The sequence below is a fragment of the Hyaena hyaena genome, unplaced genomic scaffold (assembly GCF_003009895.1).
Source record: "Hyaena hyaena isolate Hyena2069 unplaced genomic scaffold, ASM300989v1 scaffold_176, whole genome shotgun sequence".
NCBI lineage: Eukaryota > Metazoa > Chordata > Mammalia > Carnivora > Hyaenidae > Hyaena > Hyaena hyaena.
Genome location: NW_024080809.1, coordinates 417,488 through 440,686, shown reverse-complemented (window position 1 = coordinate 440,686; position 23,199 = coordinate 417,488). Strand labels below are relative to the sequence as shown.

General features: G+C 51.9%; 1 protein-coding gene across 1 annotated transcript; it reads right to left on the bottom strand.

Annotated features, from left to right (window-relative positions):
* Window positions 1–665: 665 nt before the first annotated feature.
* Window positions 666–17,544, bottom strand: MAT1A (methionine adenosyltransferase 1A). Its single transcript, XM_039240542.1, is given in 10 exon segments — window positions 666–902; window positions 1,561–1,694; window positions 2,033–2,215; window positions 3,945–4,163; window positions 8,296–8,439; window positions 8,867–8,979; window positions 11,704–11,826; window positions 12,645–12,722; window positions 17,039–17,404; window positions 17,494–17,544. Coding segments are annotated over 9 exon segments (1,191 nt in total). The 5' UTR covers window positions 17,133–17,404; window positions 17,494–17,544; the 3' UTR covers window positions 666–799.
* Between the last annotated feature and the right edge of the window lie 5,655 nt (window positions 17,545–23,199).

Genomic DNA, 23,199 nt, shown 5'->3' with positions numbered 1-23,199 from the left:
GAGCTGCTTGTCAATCTGCTCGGTCATTGCTCAGGCCTCTGTCTGGCACGAGATAGGAATGGGTTGGGGGAGAGGGTGTGTATGGATTCCTGAGCCAAAGCTCCTGGGTTCCTGTCTAGGTCCTGACGCATGCGGCTGTGAGACCTCGGGAAGGTTACCCAGGTGGTCTGTGCCTCAGTCTCCCCATATGTAAAGTGGGAGTGAGGTGTTACCTCATCATGTCGCGGTGAAGAAGAAATGAGAGCTATAACTGGCTCGGCCCCTCGCACACCGTGGCCACTCAGCAGATGTCAGCCCCGTTCCTATCCCTGCCAGATGCCTCGCCCGGGAGGCCTCTGCGAAGGCTCTGGCTCAGGGCCCAGGACACAGATGGGACGGGCAGAGCCAGCACACCGAGGGTCCCTGAGGTCTATGAGGGAGGAGGGGACCGGCCATGGGAGAGGTATGAGGGGTGTTTTTTCTTGACAGGGGTGGTTTTCCACTAAATTAGCATCACCTCGGTCTGAGGGGAAAGCAGGGGGACCCTGTGACTGCCCTCATGAGGAGGTCTGACCCCAGGCCCCAGCCCGCCCCCTGCCATTCACAGGGAGGACAGCACAGGGCTAACCCTGGGGAGTGGCTGGCGGCGGGGGGCCGCGGGCACGGCTTGGTACAGGAGGGGGCGATGGGTGGGGAAGGCACTCCCTGAGGGGGCAGTCAGGGCCCTGGGGCTGGGACATCTGAGAGTTGGGGTCTTGGGCAAGAAGAACCAGGCCATCCAGACGCTCCCGGGGCCATGCAGGCCCTGCACCCACCAGCTCTAAAACACAAGCTTCTTGGGAACTTCCCACGGGAACTCGTTTCTTCCGAAATGGCCATAGCATGCTGTCTTCTGGTAGATGGGCTTCTTCAAATCCAGGTCCCTGCATAGCCAGCAGAGGAGAGGGTCATTTTCAACAGAAAGGGAATAGAGTCGCTCTGAATTTTGAGCACCAAGAGTAACAGGGTGTGAGAGCCTTTGCATGGAGCATCACTGGTCAGGGCAATGTCCCACACATCTCCTGTCTATGCCACATCACATCTTATGAGGTGACTGTCACCAGCCCTTAGGACATAGGCTCAGAGATTCGGGGACAGCCGGTTACACACACACACACCCAGGACTGAGAACTTGAACTCTGGCCTTGCCGTGCCTTTTTCCTCTCCTCGCCACTCCACTGGCCTGCTTCACGAAGCAAGGGCGCCATTAGAAACAAGGGCAGATGGGACTGGATCCGCCAGCTCACTTCCCAGCATTCGGCCTTATAATTACTTTCCTAAGACACCCCTCCCCCCTCCACCTACCCAAAGATGTCCCCCTGGAGTCAGTGTCTCTGGGCCAGCAAGGACTTTAGACAGCCCCCTTCAACCTGAAAAGCAGACAGCCTGCACTTGGGGTGTGCCGCGTGCTGGGCTAGGAGCTTGGACGCCCTCCTGCTTCAGGGAGGCTGAAAGTCCTTTCCGTTTCTCTCTCAGCGAAGCCAAACATCTGGGTGAGGGAGGAGGAAGGTCCCACCTGGCAGCGACGGGGCGGTGATTTACCTGACGATGACCCCGGGCCGGAGGTCAAAGTTCTTGTTGACCACCTCTAGCATCTCTCTTTCTGTCTTCTGGGAGGTTCCATAGGTGAAGATGGAAATGGACAGGGGCTCAGCCACACCAATGGCGTAGGAAACCTTCCAGAAGAGACCAGGGTCAGGGCCGGAAGCCTCTGTACAGGGGGTCTGCTCCTCAGAGACCCGATGCCCTCTGAGAGGGGCAGTGGGAACTGCCCACCCCTTGCCCAAGGAGCTCCCCAACCGCGTCTGTCTAGAAACCTCTGCCATCTTCACAGCACGCAGTTTCGGCATATGCCTCTCTCCCTGAACGTCTTTTCCCTCCCTTGGGGTTTCAGGGTCCACGCCCCAGTGCCCAGTGCAGCACACAGTCCCAGCCTTTGGCAAGGCATGTGGCCAGCATGGCCCCTCACCCAACCCGGGGCAGAGATGGGGCCGGCAGAGCGGGGCCCACCCACCTGCACGAGCACTCTGCGGCACAGCCCCGCTTTCACCAGGGACTTGGCCACCCAGCGGGCAGCGTAGGCCGCCGAGCGGTCCACCTTGGTGTAGTCCTTCCCGGAGAAGGCGCCGCCGCCGTGTGCCCCCCAGCCGCCATACGTGTCCACGATAATCTTCCGGCCGGTGACGCCTGCATCTCCCTGCAGAGGGAAAGGAAGAAATGGGGGGGGGGGATGAGAATCGGGGTCCCCACAGGGCAGGGCGGACCGGCAGCTGCAGCGCGGTGATGGCCGCTGGACTAACGAGGAAAGCATGCCCTGAAGCTGCCTGTGGACATTTTCAAAGCCGCCCTCCCTCCAAAGGTGGGAGTCAGCTAGAAACCTTGCAGTGTAGGGGCATCTGGGTGGCTCAGTTGGTTAAGTGTCCGACTTCGGCTCAGGTCATGATCTCACGGTTTGTGAGTTCGAGACCCGTGTGGGGCTCTGTGCTGACAGCTCAGAGCCTGGAGCCTGCTTCAGATTCTGTAACTCCCTCTCTCTCTGATCCTCCCCTGCTCATGCTCTCTCTGTCTCTCTCTCAGAAATAAATAAAACATTAAAAAAATTTTTTTTAATAGTTTTAAAATAATAAAAAAGAAATCTTGCACTGTAACCCAGTTCAGTCACTGACCCACTACAGAAATCAGGTAACCTGCCAGAGCCTCATCAGAAAGTGCAAACTAAGGGCCAGAGGTTCTCTGGAAACACAGCCGGCTCCTACTTCAGTCTATTTTTATGAGTCATTTGCGATGGGAAGATCCAAGCTGCAGGAGAGTCCTGGGCCGGGACACGCCCTGGGCTGTGGCCCTGGCTGGCAGCTCCCAGGAAATGCCACGGAGCCCATTTCTTCAAGTGTCTGCTCTGTGCAACATCAGGCAGTAATGATGGGTTTTTTTTTTTTAATCTTTTTTTTTTTTCTGGGAGGGGGGAGGGACAGAGGAAGAAGAATCTTTTTTCAAGCGAGGAGGGGAGAGGCAGAGAGGAGCAGGGAGGTCAGAGGTTCCAAAGCAGTCTCCACACTGACAGCAGAGAGCCTGATGTGGGGCTTGAACCCATCATGAACTGCATCATGACCTTAGCCAAAGTCAGATGCTTAACAGACTGAGCCACCCAGGTGCCCCAGGAGAGAGAGAATCCCAGGCATGGGGCCTGACTCAGGGCTCGATCCCATGATCCTGGGGCCATGACCTGAGCTGAGATCAAGAGTCAGCTGCTCAACTGAATGAACCACCGGGGGATTGCGGTGATGATGCCGTACAAGGGCAGGGGCCCCGTGTTAAGTGCTTTGGGGAAAGCCCGCATACTCTATTCCCCTGCTAGGAGACCCACACTTCCCACTGGCACATCTAGGCTTTGAGAAGTCCTGCAGGAAATGGTGGTAAGCTCTACCGTCCCTTCAACCTGTTTCTGCTCTACATTTGGTCGCGGATCCTGTTGCAGGGGCTCTGCTTTGCGGTAACGCGTCCCCACTGAGGCGCCCCGGGCAGAGGTCAGCAGCCCCTCAGATGTGCTCTGCCCATCACCACTTCCTCTCTGCTGCCACAAAGGAGACCTGTGGCAAAGGCCCAGGAGTGCCATCCGGGAGAGGCCAGCCACCCGCGGCGGTGAGCTGGCATCTCGATGGGCAAGGCAGTGGCTTGGGCCAGCATGACATGTCTGGAGGGGGAGGGCCAGGCCACACTAGCTGGGTGAGTCCCGGGGACATGCCCCCAATTCCTCCTGCACTGACACAGGGACGGCAGGCCCCACGGAGTGTGAGCCGACCCCACGTTCTGTCCAGGGCCGGATGTGGCTGAGTCACACAAAGGCACCTCCTCCTGAGCGCTCAGGGGGTAAGACGCCCAGTAACACAGACACACCAGGAGAGCTTTGCTCCGAGGCAAGGGCGCACCTGGGGACCTCCGATGACGAACCGCCCGCTGGGCTGCAGATGGTAAATTGTGTCTTCGTCCAGGTACTTGGCTGGCACCACGGCCGCGATCACCTGCTCCTTCAGGGCCATGCGCATGTCCTCCAGCGTTATGTCCTCATTGTGCTGCACTGAGATGACGATGGTGTGGACGCGCACGGGGATGACTGCACCATTGTCTTGTATGTACTGCACTGTCACCTATCAAGTCACAAGGGCAGGAGGAGACGTGGTGAGGCCCTGCCCCCAGCAGAGGACACACTGCTGCCAGGCACAGACACTCGGGGCAGGCGGGACTCCCAGGAGCCAAGCGAGGGGTTGGGGAGCTTCCTGTCCTCCAAGGACCTCTGGGAAAGTTAATCGGACATCTTCTTGTATTTGAGTATTTGCCCAGTGCCAGGGGATGGCTGGGTGTGAGGCATGAGCTATTCCCACCTATGACCACAATTAGTGCCACTTAGAGACTCAAGGTTAGAGTTTCCTCTCTATCTGTGACCCAGCTAGACTCCTCCCCTTCTACGTCAGTGGGTTCTGGGTGCCAGCGAAGGTCCCCCTGGCCAAAGCCCTCTCTCCACCCTCCATGGCTCAGAGCTCCTGCCAAGGATCACAGGCATCCATGGGCCACACCGGCTGCTCCAGCCCCTTGGCAGAGGAGCTCCAGAAGTGTGTGGGGCCAGAAGACTGGCCTGCTGTAGGGACAGGGTGACAGGGGCTCAGGTCAGGCTGGCGGAGATGGAGAAACAAGCCCGGAAGGCCAGCTTCTGGGTGTCTGAGCAAAAGAAAGGAAAAGAGCCGAGAGCGTGTGGAGGGAAGGTGACCTTGCAGGGCAAGCCACAGGGGCTGTTCTAACCCTCGCTTCTCCCCAGGTGGGCCATCTGTGCGTGGCCAGTTCATGTTTAGGTCATCCCAGCAAGTCAGGCAGTATCAGCTCTGCTTTACAAAGGAGCAAAAGCCAGGCTAGGAGAATCGAAGTGCCTTGTCTGAAGTCACGCAGCAGCCTGTGACAAGTCAGAGAGCCAGACCCCGTTCTGCCTGATCCGAAAGCTGGTGGCCATTCCTGCAGCAGCACAGACCAAATCCTCCTTCAGAGACCCCGTGCTCTAGTGACGCGGCAGTGAGCGTGATGTCCCAGCCCTATGACACAGCCCCATTCCGTTGGTAACAGAGGACTGCGGTCTGGGCCCCCTGGGTTTGTGGAGCCAGAGGGAAGGGGACGGTGAGGACAGTGGATGACACTGGAGAGAAACCGGCTTTGACTGCAGGCCCTGCATGCTGGAAGCCAGGCCACGAGCTGCGAGCCGCTGCTACCACCCTGTGTTACAGCTAGGAGGGCTCAGGCCCCTGAACAGAGCACCTGGGTCAAGATCACACAGCCAACAGAGCCAGGGCTCTGCCCAGCAGAAGGCTGTCACTCAAGACCCCGAGGGACATGCGGGAACCAAAGGGCAGTGTGGATCCACAAGCGCAGTGCCGGGTGCGGGGCCTGCGGGAGCGCAGTTATGCCACATGTCCCTGGTAGCCACGCTGGCTGGCACGCACAGCACTACTTCCTACCCCAGGGCCTTGAGAGGACCACGGGACAGCAAATGGTGCCTCTCCAGGGCCGTGCCGGCAGCAAGGTCTCTGCCCGCCCAAGGCCCCTCAAATATTCACCAAACACTGGGCCTGCATCAAACTGCTACTCTGTGCCCCGCCCAGTTCAAAGAACAGGTGGGTGGAATCCAGAAGAAGGAAGAGAAGAGCCCAGCCCATGTGACGCCTGATCCTAGTGCGAGGGGCAGGTGCGCAGTGACATCTGAATCCTGAGAGATACCTTTAAATGCTGGGCTACATGCACACAGATGTGATGGGCTGCTAGAGTTGGGGTGGGGGTCCGCAGGAGGGGTGTCTCCGTGGCTGGCTCCGGGACCAGATCGGTTACATCGGCACCAGGCCTTGGGAGAAGGCCGGCACCCAGAGGCGCTCCCGAGGCGCCTCCTCTGCTCCCCGCCACCGGCCGCGAGCCCCAGCAACACCCATCCACATAGGGACGCAGGACTGTGGCCGAGCCAAGGGGTCCAAGCGTGCCTCTTCTCTCATCGCCTCAGCAAGATGTGGGGGAAACACACCCACGGAAAACACCACTCTAACCGGGCACAGAAACGGCCTTCCGGACTGCCGCTCGGTTCGCAATATCAGCGGCCAGAATTCGCTCAGGTGGAAAGATTCATCCTGTTCACTGTTAACACTCTGGTCAGATGAGGAAAGTCCTTCACCAACAGGCCATGGAGCCGGCCTAGAAATGATCCTGGCACAGCGACCCTTGGGCAGCGGGGCAGACCCACCCGGGGCCTCTGTGACGCCAGGAGCTTGGCCCCCCTGCAGGCGGGGGGAGTGAGGTGGACTTTGGCATCCAAAGTAGCATCAAGAGAATTCCACGTGTCCCTGCGGGAAGGTCCTCACACCTCTACCGCTGAGCAGACGATGCGGGCCTCCCCTATTTCGGCTGGTCCACCGCGGTGCCCCCGGGTCTCACGGCCACACGAGGAAAGGGAAGTCCCAGCGCTCTCCTTCCTCCAGCCCCTGCTCTAGGATCCCGTTTTCCACAAACCTGCCTCCTGCCTCCCATCCCAGCGCGGTTCCGGACGGGACTGGGCCGGGGGCACCAGCAGCCGTGGGCCCCTTTCCATTGATACCCTCTCCTGCCCCATGACCCCGAGGAACACCTGAGGGATGCTGACGGCTCCACTCCCCGCCCTAGGGGGCATGCGGAGAACACCAGGAAGGGCTGGCTTTAGGCCACAAAGGTACTTCCTCATCCCGGGTTCAGACAGCTGCAACCTCGCCCCGTGTAGCCTCACACCTGCGGTGAGATCAGTGCACCTCCGTGCGGCGGGGGCCATGGGACCGTCACGTGCCCCACACTGAGCTATACAACCACGTGCTCCACATTCCAAGTCCGGGGGCAGGAGAAGACCCCGTCCGGTGGTGGGCACCAGGGGAAACCACAGGAGGTGGGAGCTTTGCTGGCCACTGATGGACAGGAGGGAACCTGAGAAGATTCCAGGTGAGGTGAAGGGTGGGAGCAGAGGCACCAAGCACTAAGGAGCGAAGTAATTGAGATTAAGCAAGGACTGGGGAGGGGGAGGGGGAGGACGTTAAAACCGGAAGAGATAAGAGGCTTGGAATGGCAAAATAACACCCTGGGGCTTTCTCCCTGTAGGAAGCAGACAACTGTAAAGGATTCCAAGCAAGTATTAGGAAATTTGAAGTCCAAAGGGAGTTAAGTGGCATTTCCAGGCACTGAAAGTCCTTGGGAGGGCACGGTGCGCATCCCCACGGTGGCCTGGGAATTGGACTGGGGCAGAAGAGATGCTCTCTAGGGAAAACATGAAGCGAGGCAGGATGGAGACAGAGGGGCACTGAGCAGGACGGGGTGGGGGGCACCGTGGCCTCCCTGGAGCGGAGGAGGAGGTGACCAGGAGGCTGCACATGATGGCTCTCGGGCACACGTGTTTGCAGGGGGAATGAGAAACAGGGCTGCTGATCCCGACATCCTGCGGGTGGAAGTTCTGGGTGCTGAGCGTGACACAGTAGAAGCTGAGTGCAAGCTCGGGTGGAAGGGGAGAGGTGTGCAAAAGTGCCAATGGCCTGTTGGACCCTGGGAGATGAGCCAGGGGAAAAAGCCCCGGTAAGGGGGCCAGCAGGGCCACAAGGGTGACACAGGGCAGGGACCTAGAGAGGGGAAGTGGACGGGGCACCTCTGCCCATGTGCGCTAACACTTGCATCACCGCCGGCCTTCACATGTGGACTCCGGCGGGGACGTCCCCATGTTCTGGAGCAGAGAGGTCAAGGCCCCTGGGGACAGAGAGTCCAGAACAGCAATGGGAAAGCCTTTTCATGAGAAACAGTGATAAAGGGCCACAGCGAGATCTCACTTGTCAACTTGGCCTGTGGACCTTGCTCAAGGTGTGGAGGCTTGCGGCTGTGAGTGGGCAGTGACCGAAAGTCAGGCCAGTTAAGAACTAAATGTGCAATAAACTATTAAAAAAAACAACAACAACTAAATGTGCAGCTGGAATCAAGGAACCATATCACCAGTGTCAACACATGCTAAGAAGGAAAAAAAAATCAATTTTTCTGTATTTTTGATATTTTTCACAATAAAAAAATCAGGGGAGAAAACACATAGACCTGAAGGGTTTTCTAATAAAGAGTCTTATTCACAATCAACAATTCTTTGAAGGTCTGGACTGAACATTTTGCTTCTAACAATGATAAGAACCAAGGGGACCCCGGGCTGCTGACAGTGGTGGGGGGGAACTCCACGGGAGGGGGGAGGAGAAGGCTCACCTGGGTCTTGGAGTCAGGCCTCAGCCAGGGGAGGACCCCAGAGCGCCTGAGATCCGCCATTCGGGCATTGAGCTTGTGAGCCAGGATGATAGTGAGGGGCATGCACTCTTCCGTCTCGTCAGTGGCTTAGCCGAACATGAGACCCTGGAGGAGAACGTCAACAACACGCATGTTAGAAAACAGGAAGACTTTCTTCTCATCTAGGACATAGCTGTATTGGGTGCCTTGTGCACATCTGCCCCAGGGCCCTTGTGGGGGGGAAGACGCGGCCCTTGACCTCCCAACGCTCTGGGACAGGGGAGAAGACAAGCCCAAATCGGGCATTGGCCACCAGTCTTCCCCAAGTAGGCCGCGTCCTCGAGTTGCTGTCCTGAAGCAGGGGTGTCCTAATTTATTCCAGGCACACGGACCTCCCCGGGGCTCCTGGGGGTATGGAGGGGGTCCTCCCCACTGTGGGTCCAATCCATTACTCAGGAACTTCCCGGCTGGCCTCTCGGCACGGAGCCAGGGTGGACACAAGCAGCGCTCTCCTGCCCACCTGACGGCACAGCTGCGCCCCGTGTTTAGTCACCTGATCTCCGGCCCCGACGTCCTCTTCGTTTCTGTCTAGGTGCACACAGCGGGCAATGTCGGGGGACTGTTGCTCCAGGGCCACCAGCACGTTGCAGGTCTTGAAGTCAAAGCCTAGGCGGAAGGGAGAGCGGGCCTTCGTGGGGACACGGGTCACACCGAGGGGTGCTTCCAGCGTCCTGGCAGACTGCTCAGCCCACGACATGGCATTTTGTGGTGGGGTGGGCAGTCTCTAACCAGCTGGGATCTGCCTGGGCCCAAAGCTGAGAGGCCCAGGATAGGGAAGGCCACAGGTCTGCCCCATGTTATCATCTGCAAGACTGGTCAGAGAATATACTCCACAGCGTGTTTTACTATAGTCGATTATACCCAGATTAAAAATATATACCCTACACAGAACTGCAGTGTAAAAACCAGGTAATAGCTGGGCTGGGGGACTCATGGCCCGGGCGCAGGTGTCTACATACGAAACACATTGAACAAAGACGGTGCACATCAACTATGCAGAGAGGCTCCCAGAGTCCTCGGATCCCAAGCTCTGCACAGGGCCTGGAGCCAAATGGGAAAGCCACGCCTCTGGAGGTCACGGCCATGTATGCCCACCCCCACAGTTCCCAGGCGCCCTGCCGTAGGCCTGGGACTTGTCTTGGGGGCGCTGGCCAGCGGCAGTCCCCTCCCCAGAGCCCCCAGAAGGGGCCGCTGGGCATATCCAGTGCGATCCTCTCCCTGTGGGCCTTGCTGGCCCCGGTCATGGGCACTGTGTGACTCGGGGGCTGACACTCACGGATGCTCCACCACCAGGTCATGTATCAGTGACAAGCTGAGGAGCTGTCACTCTCTTTTCAGTCTGTTCTACCTATGCTGCCAGTGTGAGCTTTACTTAAACCAATCGACCGACCCAGATCAAGGCTGTTTTTTATGTACGTGCTTCCTGTGGGGTCTGCTGCCCGGTGAAGGGGAACTGAGACGCCTCAGTACCACCTAGCCCCCTGACACACTCCTGGGGCTAGCCTTCAGTGCGGCCCATTTTCCTACCTCCACTAGGTCTCCATCTAGAATGCTCTCCCTCCAGCTCCCTGTCCCCACACGCCCAAATCCAACAAGCTCTCAGTAAACGTTCCTGGACCTTCCCTCCCTCTCCCTCCTACCTACTCGCCGCTGGGCACCTCCTACGGCACCGTTTAACGCCCAGCAGTGCCCCCACTCTGGGAGCACCAGGACGCCATTGTCCTTTACAGCTTCCTGTTCCCAGAGAATGTTTTTGAACACACAAACCAACGAGGCATCTTTAGAGGCCTGCCGAGGACTCACTGACTGCGCAGTAAACATTTTGCATTTTCCCTAATCGCTCTCTGAATAGTGAAGCTTCTCAGCGCTGCAAATCCGCCCAGGGCTCCAAGCGGTTCGGAAAAATCGAATTCAGGGGGCCAAGGGGAGAGGAGCAGAGCTCAGAGGGCAGCCAGCCCAGCAGGTGTGCAGCAAAGAGCAGTGTGGGGCGGTCGGCCCGGGGACCTGCTCGTGCAGCCGCCACGCTGTCGCTGTCTGGGGTGCTCCGGGTTACAGGCACAGCGGCCGGCTGGGTGCACAGAAATGCGGCCGCCAGCAGAGCTGGGCTCTCTCTCGCTTCTTCCTGCCCAGCACACGTCGCCTCCTGGGAAGTGCCCCTCCTACCGCGTGCAGAACAGGGCTTGCTCTTGAATAAGGCCTACATGTCTTAAACAGTGGCCTGTTCTTGGTAGGACAGGGGTGTAGCTGTGCATGGTAACAGGTGGGGAGGCTGCGGGCCTGGGACAATGTATTTCCTCTATGAACACCCCCTGTGCTGACTGCGAGAATGTTCCCGTGCTCACTGGTTCTCACCTCGCTTTCCTGTGCTCGAGTGAGTACCCCGGGCGGGACAGAGGTGGCTGCAGTGAGCTTCTGTGTCTGCACGCTCAGCGACGAGGGACTCTCGCTCATACGTGTGCATTGCATCATGCCAGCCTGCCCCGCCCCACAGAGGTGGCATACGTCACCCTAAAGAACCCGTAAGTGGGAAGTCTGGGTGCACAGGCCCTCAGCATCGGCTCTCGCACACAGTCCTCGGATGCCGCTCCAAACTGGGTCCCTTCCCGCCCTGCCCCGTCTCAGATGTTGGAATCTGCTATGAGCCCCCTCTCCCTGCCCCGTTCTTTCTAGCTGTCACTGTGGCCTGGTTACAGCGCCCTTCCTCGATTCCTGCCAGGGCCTGGACCCCTTCCCTGGGATGCAACGTCCCACACTGCCTGCCACTGGGGCCAACCTCGGCCAGCCTGTCTTCTTCGCCTGCTATGAGGACCAGTTCTTGGCCGAGTTGCTTTGTTTTTCTTTGTTTAGAATGAGAAGCCGCATCGTTAGGCAGAAAGCGCAGAGGTCTCAAAGGGGCATCCGCTTACTGGCCATCACCTTACGCGCAAATTATTCATGTCTCCAAGCCTCAGTTGGAGACTCCTCTCCGGGAGAATCGCAGCAGAGGGCCTCAAACAGTTAAGAGAACAAATACAGAGAGCAGCGCCCCCGCCTGGCAGAGATCATCTCCCCAGCGGAGGGCGGCTCCCTTTACTCAGTGCTTCTCTCTTCCAAAGCCTTTGCCAGCACCAAGACCAGAGGCCACACGGATGGACCCTGGCTAGTCAACCGGGCGCCATCCGCTGGGCTGCCATGCTATCGCCAGAGACTATGACGCGTGACCTGCCAGGCGGGCCAAGGAGTGTTACTTCTCCCGGTTGGGACTTGCACTTGCAGAGGATGGACACCCCCCCACAATCTGACACAGCCTCAGGGGCGCCCACGTGTTTCAGACCCAGGGGTCCGCCTCACCCTTGGCGGAGTCGTCGTAGCCGATGTGCCTGATGGTGCTTCTCACCACCCGCTGGTAGTCCACTGTGGCCGTGGAGGTGATCTCTCCACAGAGCAGCACCATGCCCGTCTTACACACCGTCTCTGCATGGGGGGGGGGGGGAGTTCAGTGGCCAGGCGCCAGCAGAGGGAGCACCGCACCCAGAGCCCGCTCGGCACTGAGAAAGGGGCTCAGGAAGAGTCTTACAGGGCATGGAGGCCAGAAATAAAGGAATAATGCTAACAAGCAGAGCAAATCCCGGTAGAAGTGCGACCACGTGTGAATGCTGCCTGGAGAACTACACTGCGACAGACGGGTCACACCTCGCTCTCACAGTGAGCACGTCCTTCTCGTGTGCTCTTGAACCGCTTATTCAGCCTCTCTAAGTCTGCATCCCCAGCTGCTACGTGAAGACAGCGGTAGGACTGCCGTGTGGCTCAAAGCAAGGCGATGGTGGCAGAGGGCTGTCATAAGGAATGCAGTCAACACGCCTCACATACACACAGACACACACACGCTCCAGGAGGCCGCCCCTGCCCCTTACTCCTAAGCCCCCACTGCAGGCGGAGGTCCTGAGGTCAAGGCGGGCCAACCTTCTCATTGGCCATTCACAAAGGTACCAGGGTAAAGCGTACCCTCAGAGGCACAGGTCCCTGTAGTGCTCAGTGCAGGGACTGTGGGAGCACAGGAGAGGAAGGAGCCATCTGTGCAGTGCACAGTGTAGACAGCGGGGCTCTGGTCTCCATGCTGGGCACCCCTGCCCTGTGACCTTGGCCAAGGCCCTGATTCAGCTGCACCCATGATCACCTCGGGGGCCCTCCAGGGGCCCTCCTGGCTTTCTGCTGTGCCGAGGGCGTCAGCACAGGCAAAGGCCTCATGCCCAGCCCATTGAGGTCTTCAGCAGGGAGCGGGTGTCCCTTACCGCAAGCCACCTTGGCATTGGGGTCCTGCCTCAGATGGGCATCCAGCACGGCATCACTGATCTGGTCACAGATCTTGTCTGGAGGAGAAGCAACATGTGTAAGAATCACAGAGATACCAGGTCCAACAAACTGAAGTATCAAATAATTAGATATTTGGTAAGTTTACTTATCAAATCTACCTACTGAAGAGGACACCTCTTTAAATATAAAAAATTAGGAATTTTTTGAAAGTTTTACTTCTTCCCATTTCTGTTAATTTTGGATGATGTGTATTATACAAGGTCATAGCATTCCCCAAAAAAGACATACGTTCCAAAATCAGTTCTAAGAGACTAAAGCAATTCACACTAAAGACACAGATACACAGACACAGACACACAAAGACACACACAGACACACAGACACACACACACACACACACACACAGAGTCTTCTATTAAAAAGTATCTCAGTCCTTAAGATATTCCCTTTAGGTCTAAAATCTAGAAAACTCCTAGAAATAGAAGTTAAAATAGCTGGGGTGACTGGGTGGCTCAATGGTTGAGTGTCCGACTTTGGCTCAGGTCATGATCCTATGGTTCATGAGTTCTAGCCCCCTATCAGGCTCTCTGCTGTCAGTGAGGAGCCTGCTTCATGCCTTCTGTCTTCTTCTCTCTCTGCTCTACCCCTGACTCGCACGGTCTCTCTCTTTCTCCAAAATAAATAATCATCGATATATATGTATATATATATATATATATTTAACAAGTGGATATGATCATTAAAATGTATAATTATTAAAAAAGAAGTTAAGGGGCTCCTGGGTGGCTTAGTTGGTTAAGCGTCCGACTTTCACTTAGGTCATGATCTCGCGGTTTGTGGGTTTGAGCCCCGTGTCGAGCTCTGTGCTGAGTGCCAGCTCAGAGCCTGGAGCCTGTTTCAGTCTGTGACTCCCTCTCTCTCTGACCCTCCCCTGCTCACGCTGTCTCTCTCTCTCTCTCCTAGAAATAAATAAAAAAATTAAAAAAAAAAAAAGAAGTTAAAATAGCTAATGATGTCAGTGAGATTAGGTGCCAACACATAAAATCAGATGCGACAAACAGATAACTTTTCTCTGCAGTTTCTGCGAGCAGCAACACACTGTGTATACAGCACCAAGCCTGAATCCACCGGCCCAGATCTAGAAATCTGTAAGAGAGCCTCTACACATCACTGCTATTCTACATTTCCATAAGCAGCTCTCAGATCTTCCCCCGGCCATTCAGCAACCTCCTGGAGGCTAGATGTCCTAGCTTGGTTTGACCTCAGTCAAGGTGGGACTGACCACAGCTCAACAGGAGCCCCTGGGATTCGACCTTATTTTTCCACTACTTGCCTTCAGGACTCCACATGGTTGAGCATGCGGACTCCTCAATGGCATGATGGAAAAGTCCACTCTTGCTTTGAGGTTGTGCGAACTGTCAATGTTCACAGATTCAGAAATAAAAATGACATCTATTACACATATTATGTCTCATTTAATGTTCAAAATACCCACAGAATAGGCTCTTTTTTTCGTGTTTATTTTCTTATTTTTGAGAGAAACAGAGAGCAAGCTAGGGACTGAGAGAGACAGGTAGAGGGAGAATCCCTAGCAGGCTCTGCACTGATAGCGCAGAGCCCAATGCGGGGCTCGAACCCACAAACCATGAGATCTTGACCTGAGCCAAAGTTGGACACTCAACCGACTGAGCCACCTAGGTGTCCCCAGAGTTAGCTTTTAACAGATTAATACAGTTTTTTCCAGTATTATTGAGGTATGATTGGTGTACGAAACTAATCTGCATAAAATTAAAGCACACAATTTGAGGAGTTTGGACATGTGAGTGCTCTTACGTTATCATCACCATAAACAAGGTAAGAAACATCTGTCACCTCCAAAAGTTCCCTTGTGTCCTTCTGTTTTTTGTTTTTTAGTGTTTATATGAAGAATCCAGACCCACAATCAAGCGGCTCTGCTGTCCTAAGTGCATCATTTAAAGCATTCACTCCAACGTAACTTAAAATAGTAATCTGCCATCAAAGGTGAACTCTCACATTTTTCCTTGAGAAACTGCTACTAAACCTCGGGGCTTTCTAGGCACGCCCTCTCCAGTGGCAGACCGCAGTTATAAATCTAGGCTTGTTTAATGCCACCACCTCTGCACACTCCTACCAGTGAAAGCCTGCTGCTAACATACCTCCCCCAGCCTTACCCATCAGGACTCCTAGCATTACTCACATGCTGACTGTGGACGACTCTGCTTGTTTCAAGGACTCGGGTCACATGTCCCCAGTCCACACAGGGGAGTGGGATAAGGGGCATTAGAGATAAAGCCAAGATGAGCAAGGGTGTTGAAACACTTCCGCACTAAACACTAAAATAACGCCTCGGGAGGCTCTTTCTAAACTGTTTCTTTAGGCTTGCAAAATTGCTATCAGTATCACCCAGTGGCCGTAAGATAGCTAAGAGTTGGTTTTCTTGCGAGTTGAGAAAGCATTCATTTGATCCTCCTGGTGGAAGAGTTCAGCACTGGAATGACAAGCAAGAAGCCTTCAAGCTTAGAGGAAGATGACCTAGTTGTACAGTTAATTGATTGTGGCAACTGAAGGGAGAGTCACACGGACTGAAAGGCAATCATCAAGGAGACAGAATGGCCATTTGATTGGTTAGAATTGTCCTTCTCTGTCCACCGAGCACAGCAGGGCGTGCACTATGGGACCGCTGACCCCTGCGCACCCCGGCACCCACTTTTTCCAGGTGGAGCAAATCCTAACCCATGTATGGCCATCACGTGTTAGACAGCAGTGAATTTGAGGCTCTGAGAGTTGTGAACCTAGAGACTTTCTAAAGTTATGCACAGTGAAAGGGGGCTATTTGTTTTGAATTGAGCTAAGTCACATACAAAACTGAGTTTAAACCAAGGCTTAACAGCGGCACTACTGACATTGGGGGCCAGAAAATTCTTTGCTGCAGGGAGGAAGGTCTTGTGCATTAGGGAGGTTTAGAAGCAGATGTGGCCTCTCTATCCACTAAAGGCCAGTGGCACCCCCAACTCCTCACAGCAGAGTATGACAGACAACCAAAAGTGTTTTCAGACATTACAAAATGCCCTTGGGGGAAAAGGGGCAAATTGCCCCCAGTTGAGACCCACCAGCTAAAGCGTATAGAAGGTGATGTCTAAAGCTGAGTTACAAGGTATGAAATAACAATGATGAGGAAGATGAAAAAAAAGGTAGCCTTAGCGAATAGTTACCAAAACTTTAATTTCTCAGATGAATTTTGAAGTGCATAATAGGGGCGCCTGGGTGGCTTAGTCAGTTAAGCGTCCGACTTCAGCTCAGGTCATGATCTCACAGTTCGTGGGTTGGAGCCCCACGTCGGGCTCTGTGCTGACAGCTAGCTTGGAGCCTGTTTTGGACTCTGTGTCTCCCTCTCTCTCTGACCCTCTCCTGCTCACACTGTCTTTCTCTCTCTCTCTCTCTCTCTCAGAAAAAAAGAACACACATTGAAGAAGTGCATAAGGGATAAACCAGTGTGTCCAGCCCCCAAATTCTTCTAGAGCAGTCGTTCACAAAGTGTGGTTCCCACAGCAGCAGCAAAAGCATCTCCTGAGAATTTACAGGGAGTCTCATGCAAGATCTACTAGATTAGAAAATTCTGGGGGTAGGGTCCGACACTCTGTCTTAACAAGCCTACTGGGTGATACTGATGCTCCCTGATGTCTGAGAATCACTGACCTGCAGCCTGAGGCTCTGATCATGGCCCTCACTGTCACACATGAGCCTCTCCCATCTGTCCACAGCACCAAAAAACACTCGAATGTTCTTCCTCCTCAACAGGTCATCTGTATTTCTCCTGGGTAATATACCTGACGCTTTCAGGACCTGGAGATCTGTCTCAGCGACTACTGGAATGTGCTGTTCGTTCCTAGACTACACAGGCTTTACACAAAACTTAGTGACCACAGTCTTGTTTGAGAGAACGTTGGAACATTCTCTGTTGACTTGAGTTGCTCATCAATAATAAGGCTTTATCTTGACCCCCAATATATAAAGCTGGTCTCTCATACATGTTCAATGTGTAATATGTGGTATCTGATACATGTTCAATGTGCAATATGTTCAGTCAACCCACCATGTGTTATGGTGGCCTCATCGTGTGGAGGTGTTGGCAGTGGGCAGCAGCATGAACCCTTGGCTTCATTAACGAACAATTTCTCATTTCATAATCAGTGGCTGTTTTACACAACTATTAAATTAGGAGAATAAAAAACTGCTTCTTATGGTGTCTCCAGAGGTCCCCTCATGGTAAGGAACATGGATTGCTTTCAAGGCCCCTAGTAAAATGGCTTCCCCGGCACAGGCCATCATCGGTCCACAACCACCTACTTACCCGGGTGTCCCTCTCCTACAGACTCCGACGTGAACATGAAGGCTCCTTCTTCACTTAGAGAGTGGTCACACAAGCCATCTACCGGGCCATTCATCTTTGCTCGCTTCTCCACTTGGTTTCTTCAAGGTAACGATTTCAATGCTGTTGACTTTGCCTGAGGTGGTTTTGTGTGGTGGTGGGTTGTTGTTTTCTTTTTTCTCCCCTGTGAACCCAACAGGCTTGTTTGTCCTTGGCAGAGCCACAGGGCTCGCTTCTGGTGAACCGCCTGGGAGCACCTGAGCAGAAGGTGAGGACGGTGAGGAGGGCGGGCCTGAGCACGGACGCGTCACTCTCTCCGACTGGTCACCGCTTGCTCCTGAGTGACTCCTTTATATGGAAAAGTGAAAGGGTCTGAATAATCATGTGAGAAAATTGGAGGAGTCCATTTCCTGGGAAGTGGGGGGAGGTCTTCTTACCTTGAGGAATTTCGGTCCTCAGCTTGGATTTCCCAAGCCCCAACGTCTGGTCAGTGTATGGTGAAGAAGGCTGTATAGAGTTCTGCAGAACTGAATGAAGGACCTTTGGGACTTGGCTTCAGCTCTACAGCTAATCTCCATATTGGGCCAAGGTTAACATCCCACGTTGGAGGGCGGGGGTCTGCGGAGACTCAGGGATACAAACAGGCAGCAAGGAACCCCTTCCCAGAGATATGGTTCGGCTAAGGCTGCGGCACAGGGTGGCCTTTGCCATTAGGTGCTGCCCTTCCTCCCCCACACCTTGTTTGTGTTGGGCTCTCCCCTTTCTTCTACCTTCTCAGAGCAAGAGCACACACCTGTATTCTGAGCCAGCTTGGAGGTTACACAACACGTTCATTTAGAGGAAAAGCTTTTGAGCCCACATTTCTCTGCCAATAGAAAGCACCTAAGATGTCAACTTCTCTAAAACACCGGCAGTCACATTAATAAGCAAGATGTTAAAAGAAGTATCTGGACAGGTTGCAGAAGACGGTATATATATATAAAGAATTATATATATTTGAAAGTATATATTTATATATATGTATAAGAGATGGACTCATTATAGGGAAATTGTCCAAGTCCAGCTTCCATAAGATACATTAAACATCTACCTACTCAGTCCTGTACACTTGATCAACATTCTGATGCCATGACTCCTGCACATTTTCTGTGTTGACCACGAAAACAAGTAGACAGGGTTATATCTGTAGCCAAATTCATGCCCTAAATGACAGCGGCTCTCTCTTCCTTCTCTCCCGCTCTCAGACCTAGCTGCGTCCTCAGGCTGCAGGAACAGTGCAGAACTGAGGTCACAGACAGTGAGAATGGGTGGAGAAACCAGTTCGCACTAGAGGGCAATAAAATGTAAGCAGCCAAAAGCTCATGCACCGAACACCGGACTGTGGGAAGCGAAAGGCAGGATGCAGTGGCCCCAAATCCCTTCTATACTTAGAATATGAGCATTACAATTTCTTTTTCCTGCCACTCCAAACCTTGAGTTTTGCCACCTGGTCGGCAGTAGTAGCACTATCCACCCAGGGAATTAAACTATATTAAAGTGACCTCTTTGTGGGATAAAGTAAGAGGTTTTACATATATGTATTTCATCAGAGGCATTTAACAAACAGCGAGCTGGGCCGCTCAGGCACGAGACCGCTGAAGTTTCTGAGAGAAAAAGCCACCGGGAAGGGATGGAAAAATGAGGCTCAAACAGGGACTTTAGACAACATAGCCTTGTCCCTGTCAGCACACAGGAGTCCTCATGTTTGCACTTAAAATATTTCAACATCGCTGTCCCTTTGTAAATTTCTTCTGGGTACACTGGTTTCAAACCTGGAGGCAATATGAGCTAATGTTTAATGTGAACTGTAGACCTAGGTTAGCCTAGCAGCTAGAACTGTAGCCATTATGCTCTAACTCTGCTTTGAGAGCAAGATGGAGTTTACGTAACAAGTACTCACCAAGGTCCTAGAGCTGGCACTAAATCAGGGAGGAAAGCCTAACTGCGCCCTGGATTCCAGAAAGCACGGAGTGGAGGGGCGTGTCCTATACAGAGAAGTGGTGCTTTCAGAAACATATGCAGAAGGCTTCTGTAGCCTAGACACCAAATCAGAATGAGGGAAGGATCTGGAAGCACGGAGTTCAGTCCACATCGTATGTGTGGGTCTTGTATGATACCCCCACTAAATCTAGGCCACCTTATATTCCTTCAGCAGACAGATGCTAGTTAGCAAGCAGCACAGAGAACACCATGGGTGACAGTCTGGGCTTCAGGGCTGGAGCCCTGCTTGGCCCCTAACCCACTGTCCACCCTAGGGTAGGCTTCCTAACCTTCCTCAGTGGCTGTTTCCTCATCTGTAAAGCAGGTTAAGTAATTACTTACCTCACAGCATCATTGTGAGAAATAAATAAGACTTCAATAAAAATATTCCTTAAGCACCTTCCATGTGCATAATACATGATCTTTTTTTTTTAATTTTTAATGTTTATTTATTATTTTGAGAGAGACAGAGACAGAGGACAAATAGGGGAGGGGCAGAGAGAGCCAGAGACACAGAATCCCAAGCAGGCTCCAGGCTCTGAGCCATCAGCACAGAGCCCAACACGGGGCTCAAGCCCACAAACCATGAAATCATGACCTGATCCAGTCGGACGCTTAACTGACTGAGCCACCCAGGTGCCCCGATATACGATCTTCTTATATAAAAAGATAAAATGCAAGGCCCTAACAATGCTGAATCTGTCAAAAGATTTCCCTTTTGTACTAAATGTTACCAGATTTTGTACTAAATGTAGTAAAAGTAATCGCACTTGAACCAAGAGTTGAAATAGTGGTTTCAATCCACCCCCTTCAGAGAGAACTGGCACACCTTGGCAGAGGTCTAATTAGAAAACTGAACCTAATGGGGACTTTGTATCCCTAATTTGTCATCAGAAACTCAAATTAAAACCTCTCTTACACACAAGCTGTCCTGCTCTTCCTTACACATGAGTTGTCATAATGTCTCCCCACCCCCAGCCCCACTGATTACCTAAGTCCAATTCAAGGTGTCAAAGGCCCACAGTTGATTTCACTTCCATGCAGCAACCCTCAACTCTGAAGCTTCGCTGACAAGCCTATGAAGAAACTTGGCTCTGAAAACAAATGTCATTTTGGCCAGATTCACCCCTGATATTAAAATATAAAATACCAGATGAATATAAAATACCAAGCAAAAGGCTATGTTTCCAGTAAGGAGTTTGTGTAAGCCAACATTGACTAGTTTCATGAAGGGGCTTGGAGGACACCTGACCACCAGGTAACTGGTCCAACGGTGCCTTTGGCCAGCTCCTACGCTGCCATGCCTGATGGCTATGCCACAGAGCAGAGCCTGACGCAGGGCTCGATCCCACAAATTGTGCGATCATGACCTGAGCCCAAATCAAGAGTCAGACACTTGACTGACTAAACCACCCAGGTGCAAACATTTCTAAACTTTGGTGAGAAACTCCCTTAAACGTCAACAGTATAATAACCACATGGGGTATTTTCAAAGGATTTACTGCTTTTGCCCTCATTAATTGAAACACAAAGTCTTCCCACATATGTCATCCTGGAATGTGAATAACTTATTTGTGAAAAAGAGAAATAGATTCAGACTGTACATTTTTTTAAATTTTTAGGTAATTTCAACACTCTAGGACTTTGGTTCAGTAAAATAAATCCACATAAGCACTCTGTATGCAACAGTTATTCTGAAGAGGGAAGAAAGAAATGTAGAAAGATTTCATGGAAAATGCAGAACTTGAGCTGGACCCCAAGGAGCAGGGAGATAATAAGACCCTGGGGTGATGGGCATGGAGGAGGGCACTTGTGGGGATGAGCACTGGGTGTTATATGGAAACCAACTTGACAATAAACTCTTAAAAAATAAAAATAAAATTCTCAAAAAAAAAAAAAAAAAAAAGACCCTGGGCGCTTTACCACCCAAGAAGCCACAGTGTGGGTTAGAGCTGGTGCAGAGGGGCATTGCCCCAACTATACCTGGGGGTGTGTGGGGTAACTGGGCAGGGCCAGTAACCCAGGCAAGCCAGGAGCTGGGACTCAGGGCAGGAAGTAGCCACGCAGAGAGGCAAGAGACTGGGAGCTTCTATCTGACAGGAAAATGAAAGCTAGATTATGGAGGAAAAGGATTCCAAAATCAGGGAGAAGAGGTAAAACTCCTGCCTTGATCCAGGAGTAAAGCGAAGAGGACCAGATGCTCAGGTATTCATATAGTGTGAATCTGGCTACGCACTGTCATTTTTCAAACTTCTGTTGCTTTTCTTACTAGAATCATCCCTTCCTGCAAACACATACACCCCAACTTCTGAGACTTGTGATCCTGACAGGTTATTTCAATTTCCGATCCTTTGTCATCTGTATCCAATTTCCTACAGAGCTTGTCAGCAATTCTTTCTCGCTGGTGTTTTTGGAATTCTCTCCTTCCATTTTTGTGTCCACAAATAGTCACCTCTGCGCCCATTATTGACATCTCACATTTGAGTGAGGCATCAGCTGGGCCCACCCTCCAACATACTCCTCAGTGGTGGTACCATGCTACACATACTAGGTACCTTAAAGCAGCCTGCTAATTGGGACCTAGAAAACATGAGCAAGCTCTTACATTGCCTCACCTCAGTTAAGCCGTGCAAACAAAATATTTCACAATAAGAGCTAAACAATCTCCTAGAAATACTCCTATGCTGGAATACCACTCAGCTGCCAAGATATTAACCACAATGTCACATGTGAAAATATGGATGAATTGAAATAATATTCAGTGGGATGGGGGCCAAAAGAAAATATACAATATCCTTTTAATAAAATAAAACAAGATTTGGAACTTTTACTTTTCAGGAATATGTAAAGATTCACTAAAGGATTCAAAAAGGAAAAGAAGGAAGTGATATCACTGAAAATGATGGAGTAGAGAACCCGAAGTTTCCATCCTCCCACAAAGATCAACTAATAATGTGGGGGGGAAAATGGAATCAATTTTTGCAAAACTCTGGAATCCAGTCAAGAATTTATAGGAAGCTTATTAAAGAAGCTGTCACACTTACTGTGATACATTTTTGATGTCCCACTGCAATAAGAGAACGCTGTTGTATTTTAAATTGCCCACCTTGTCCTTCACTTTCCAGATTGATGGTATCCATGAAAATGGTAGCCCATACTCCCAATGCAGGTTCTAGTGCAGAGGGAGCAAAAAAACCATTATTTTCAAATAACTGAGGTTGTGTTTTTTGTTTCTTTGCTCTTTTACCTGTTTAGCAGCTCCCTAAAGGACTGGTATAAGGGCTGGCTTTTGTTTTATCCAACCCAGAGCATTCCCAGCCCAGGGGCAGCTTCCCAGTTGCCATTTGCAGAAAGCATTTCAAGGCAAAAGTGTTGGCCACAGCAGACTGAGGCAATGGATAATACATGAGCAAGCAATAAAAAACCAAAAAGCCTGGAAGGAAAGAGGTTGGAAAAGAGATACATGGGGAAGTACAGGATTGTTTTTTAAGCTACCATGTATACCAGGGAATTAAGAAAGAAGACGAAATTATTAAAATCAGAAATAGAGGTGATGATATTACTACAGACATTACAGAAATAAAAAAAAAGATTATACTATGAACTGCATACCAATTAAATAACCTAGATGGAATGAATTTCTAGAAGAACTCAAACTACAACTGACTCAAGAGGCGATGGAAAATCTGAAAATAGCTATAAGAGGTCAAGAGATTGAATCAGCAATCAAAAAACCTTCTAACAAAAAGCTCAGATCAGACAGCTTCACCAGTGAAGTCTCCCAAACACTTAATTAAAGAAGAATTAACACCAGTCTTATAAAGGTCTCCCAAAAAAATAAAAGAGGAGGCAACATTTCCTGATTTGTTTTATTTGGCCAACATTATAATGATACCAAAGTCAGACAAATACATCAGAAAGAAAACTATAGACCCATATCCCTTATGAATAGAGATGAAATAATCCTCCATGAAATGCTGGCAAATAAATTTCAGCAGTGTATTAAAAGGATTATGCATCATGACCAAAGAGGATTTATCTCAGGAATGCAAGGATGGTTAAAAATATGAAAATCAATGTAGTACGCCATAGTGATAGAATGAAGGGGGAAACACACGTGTCTC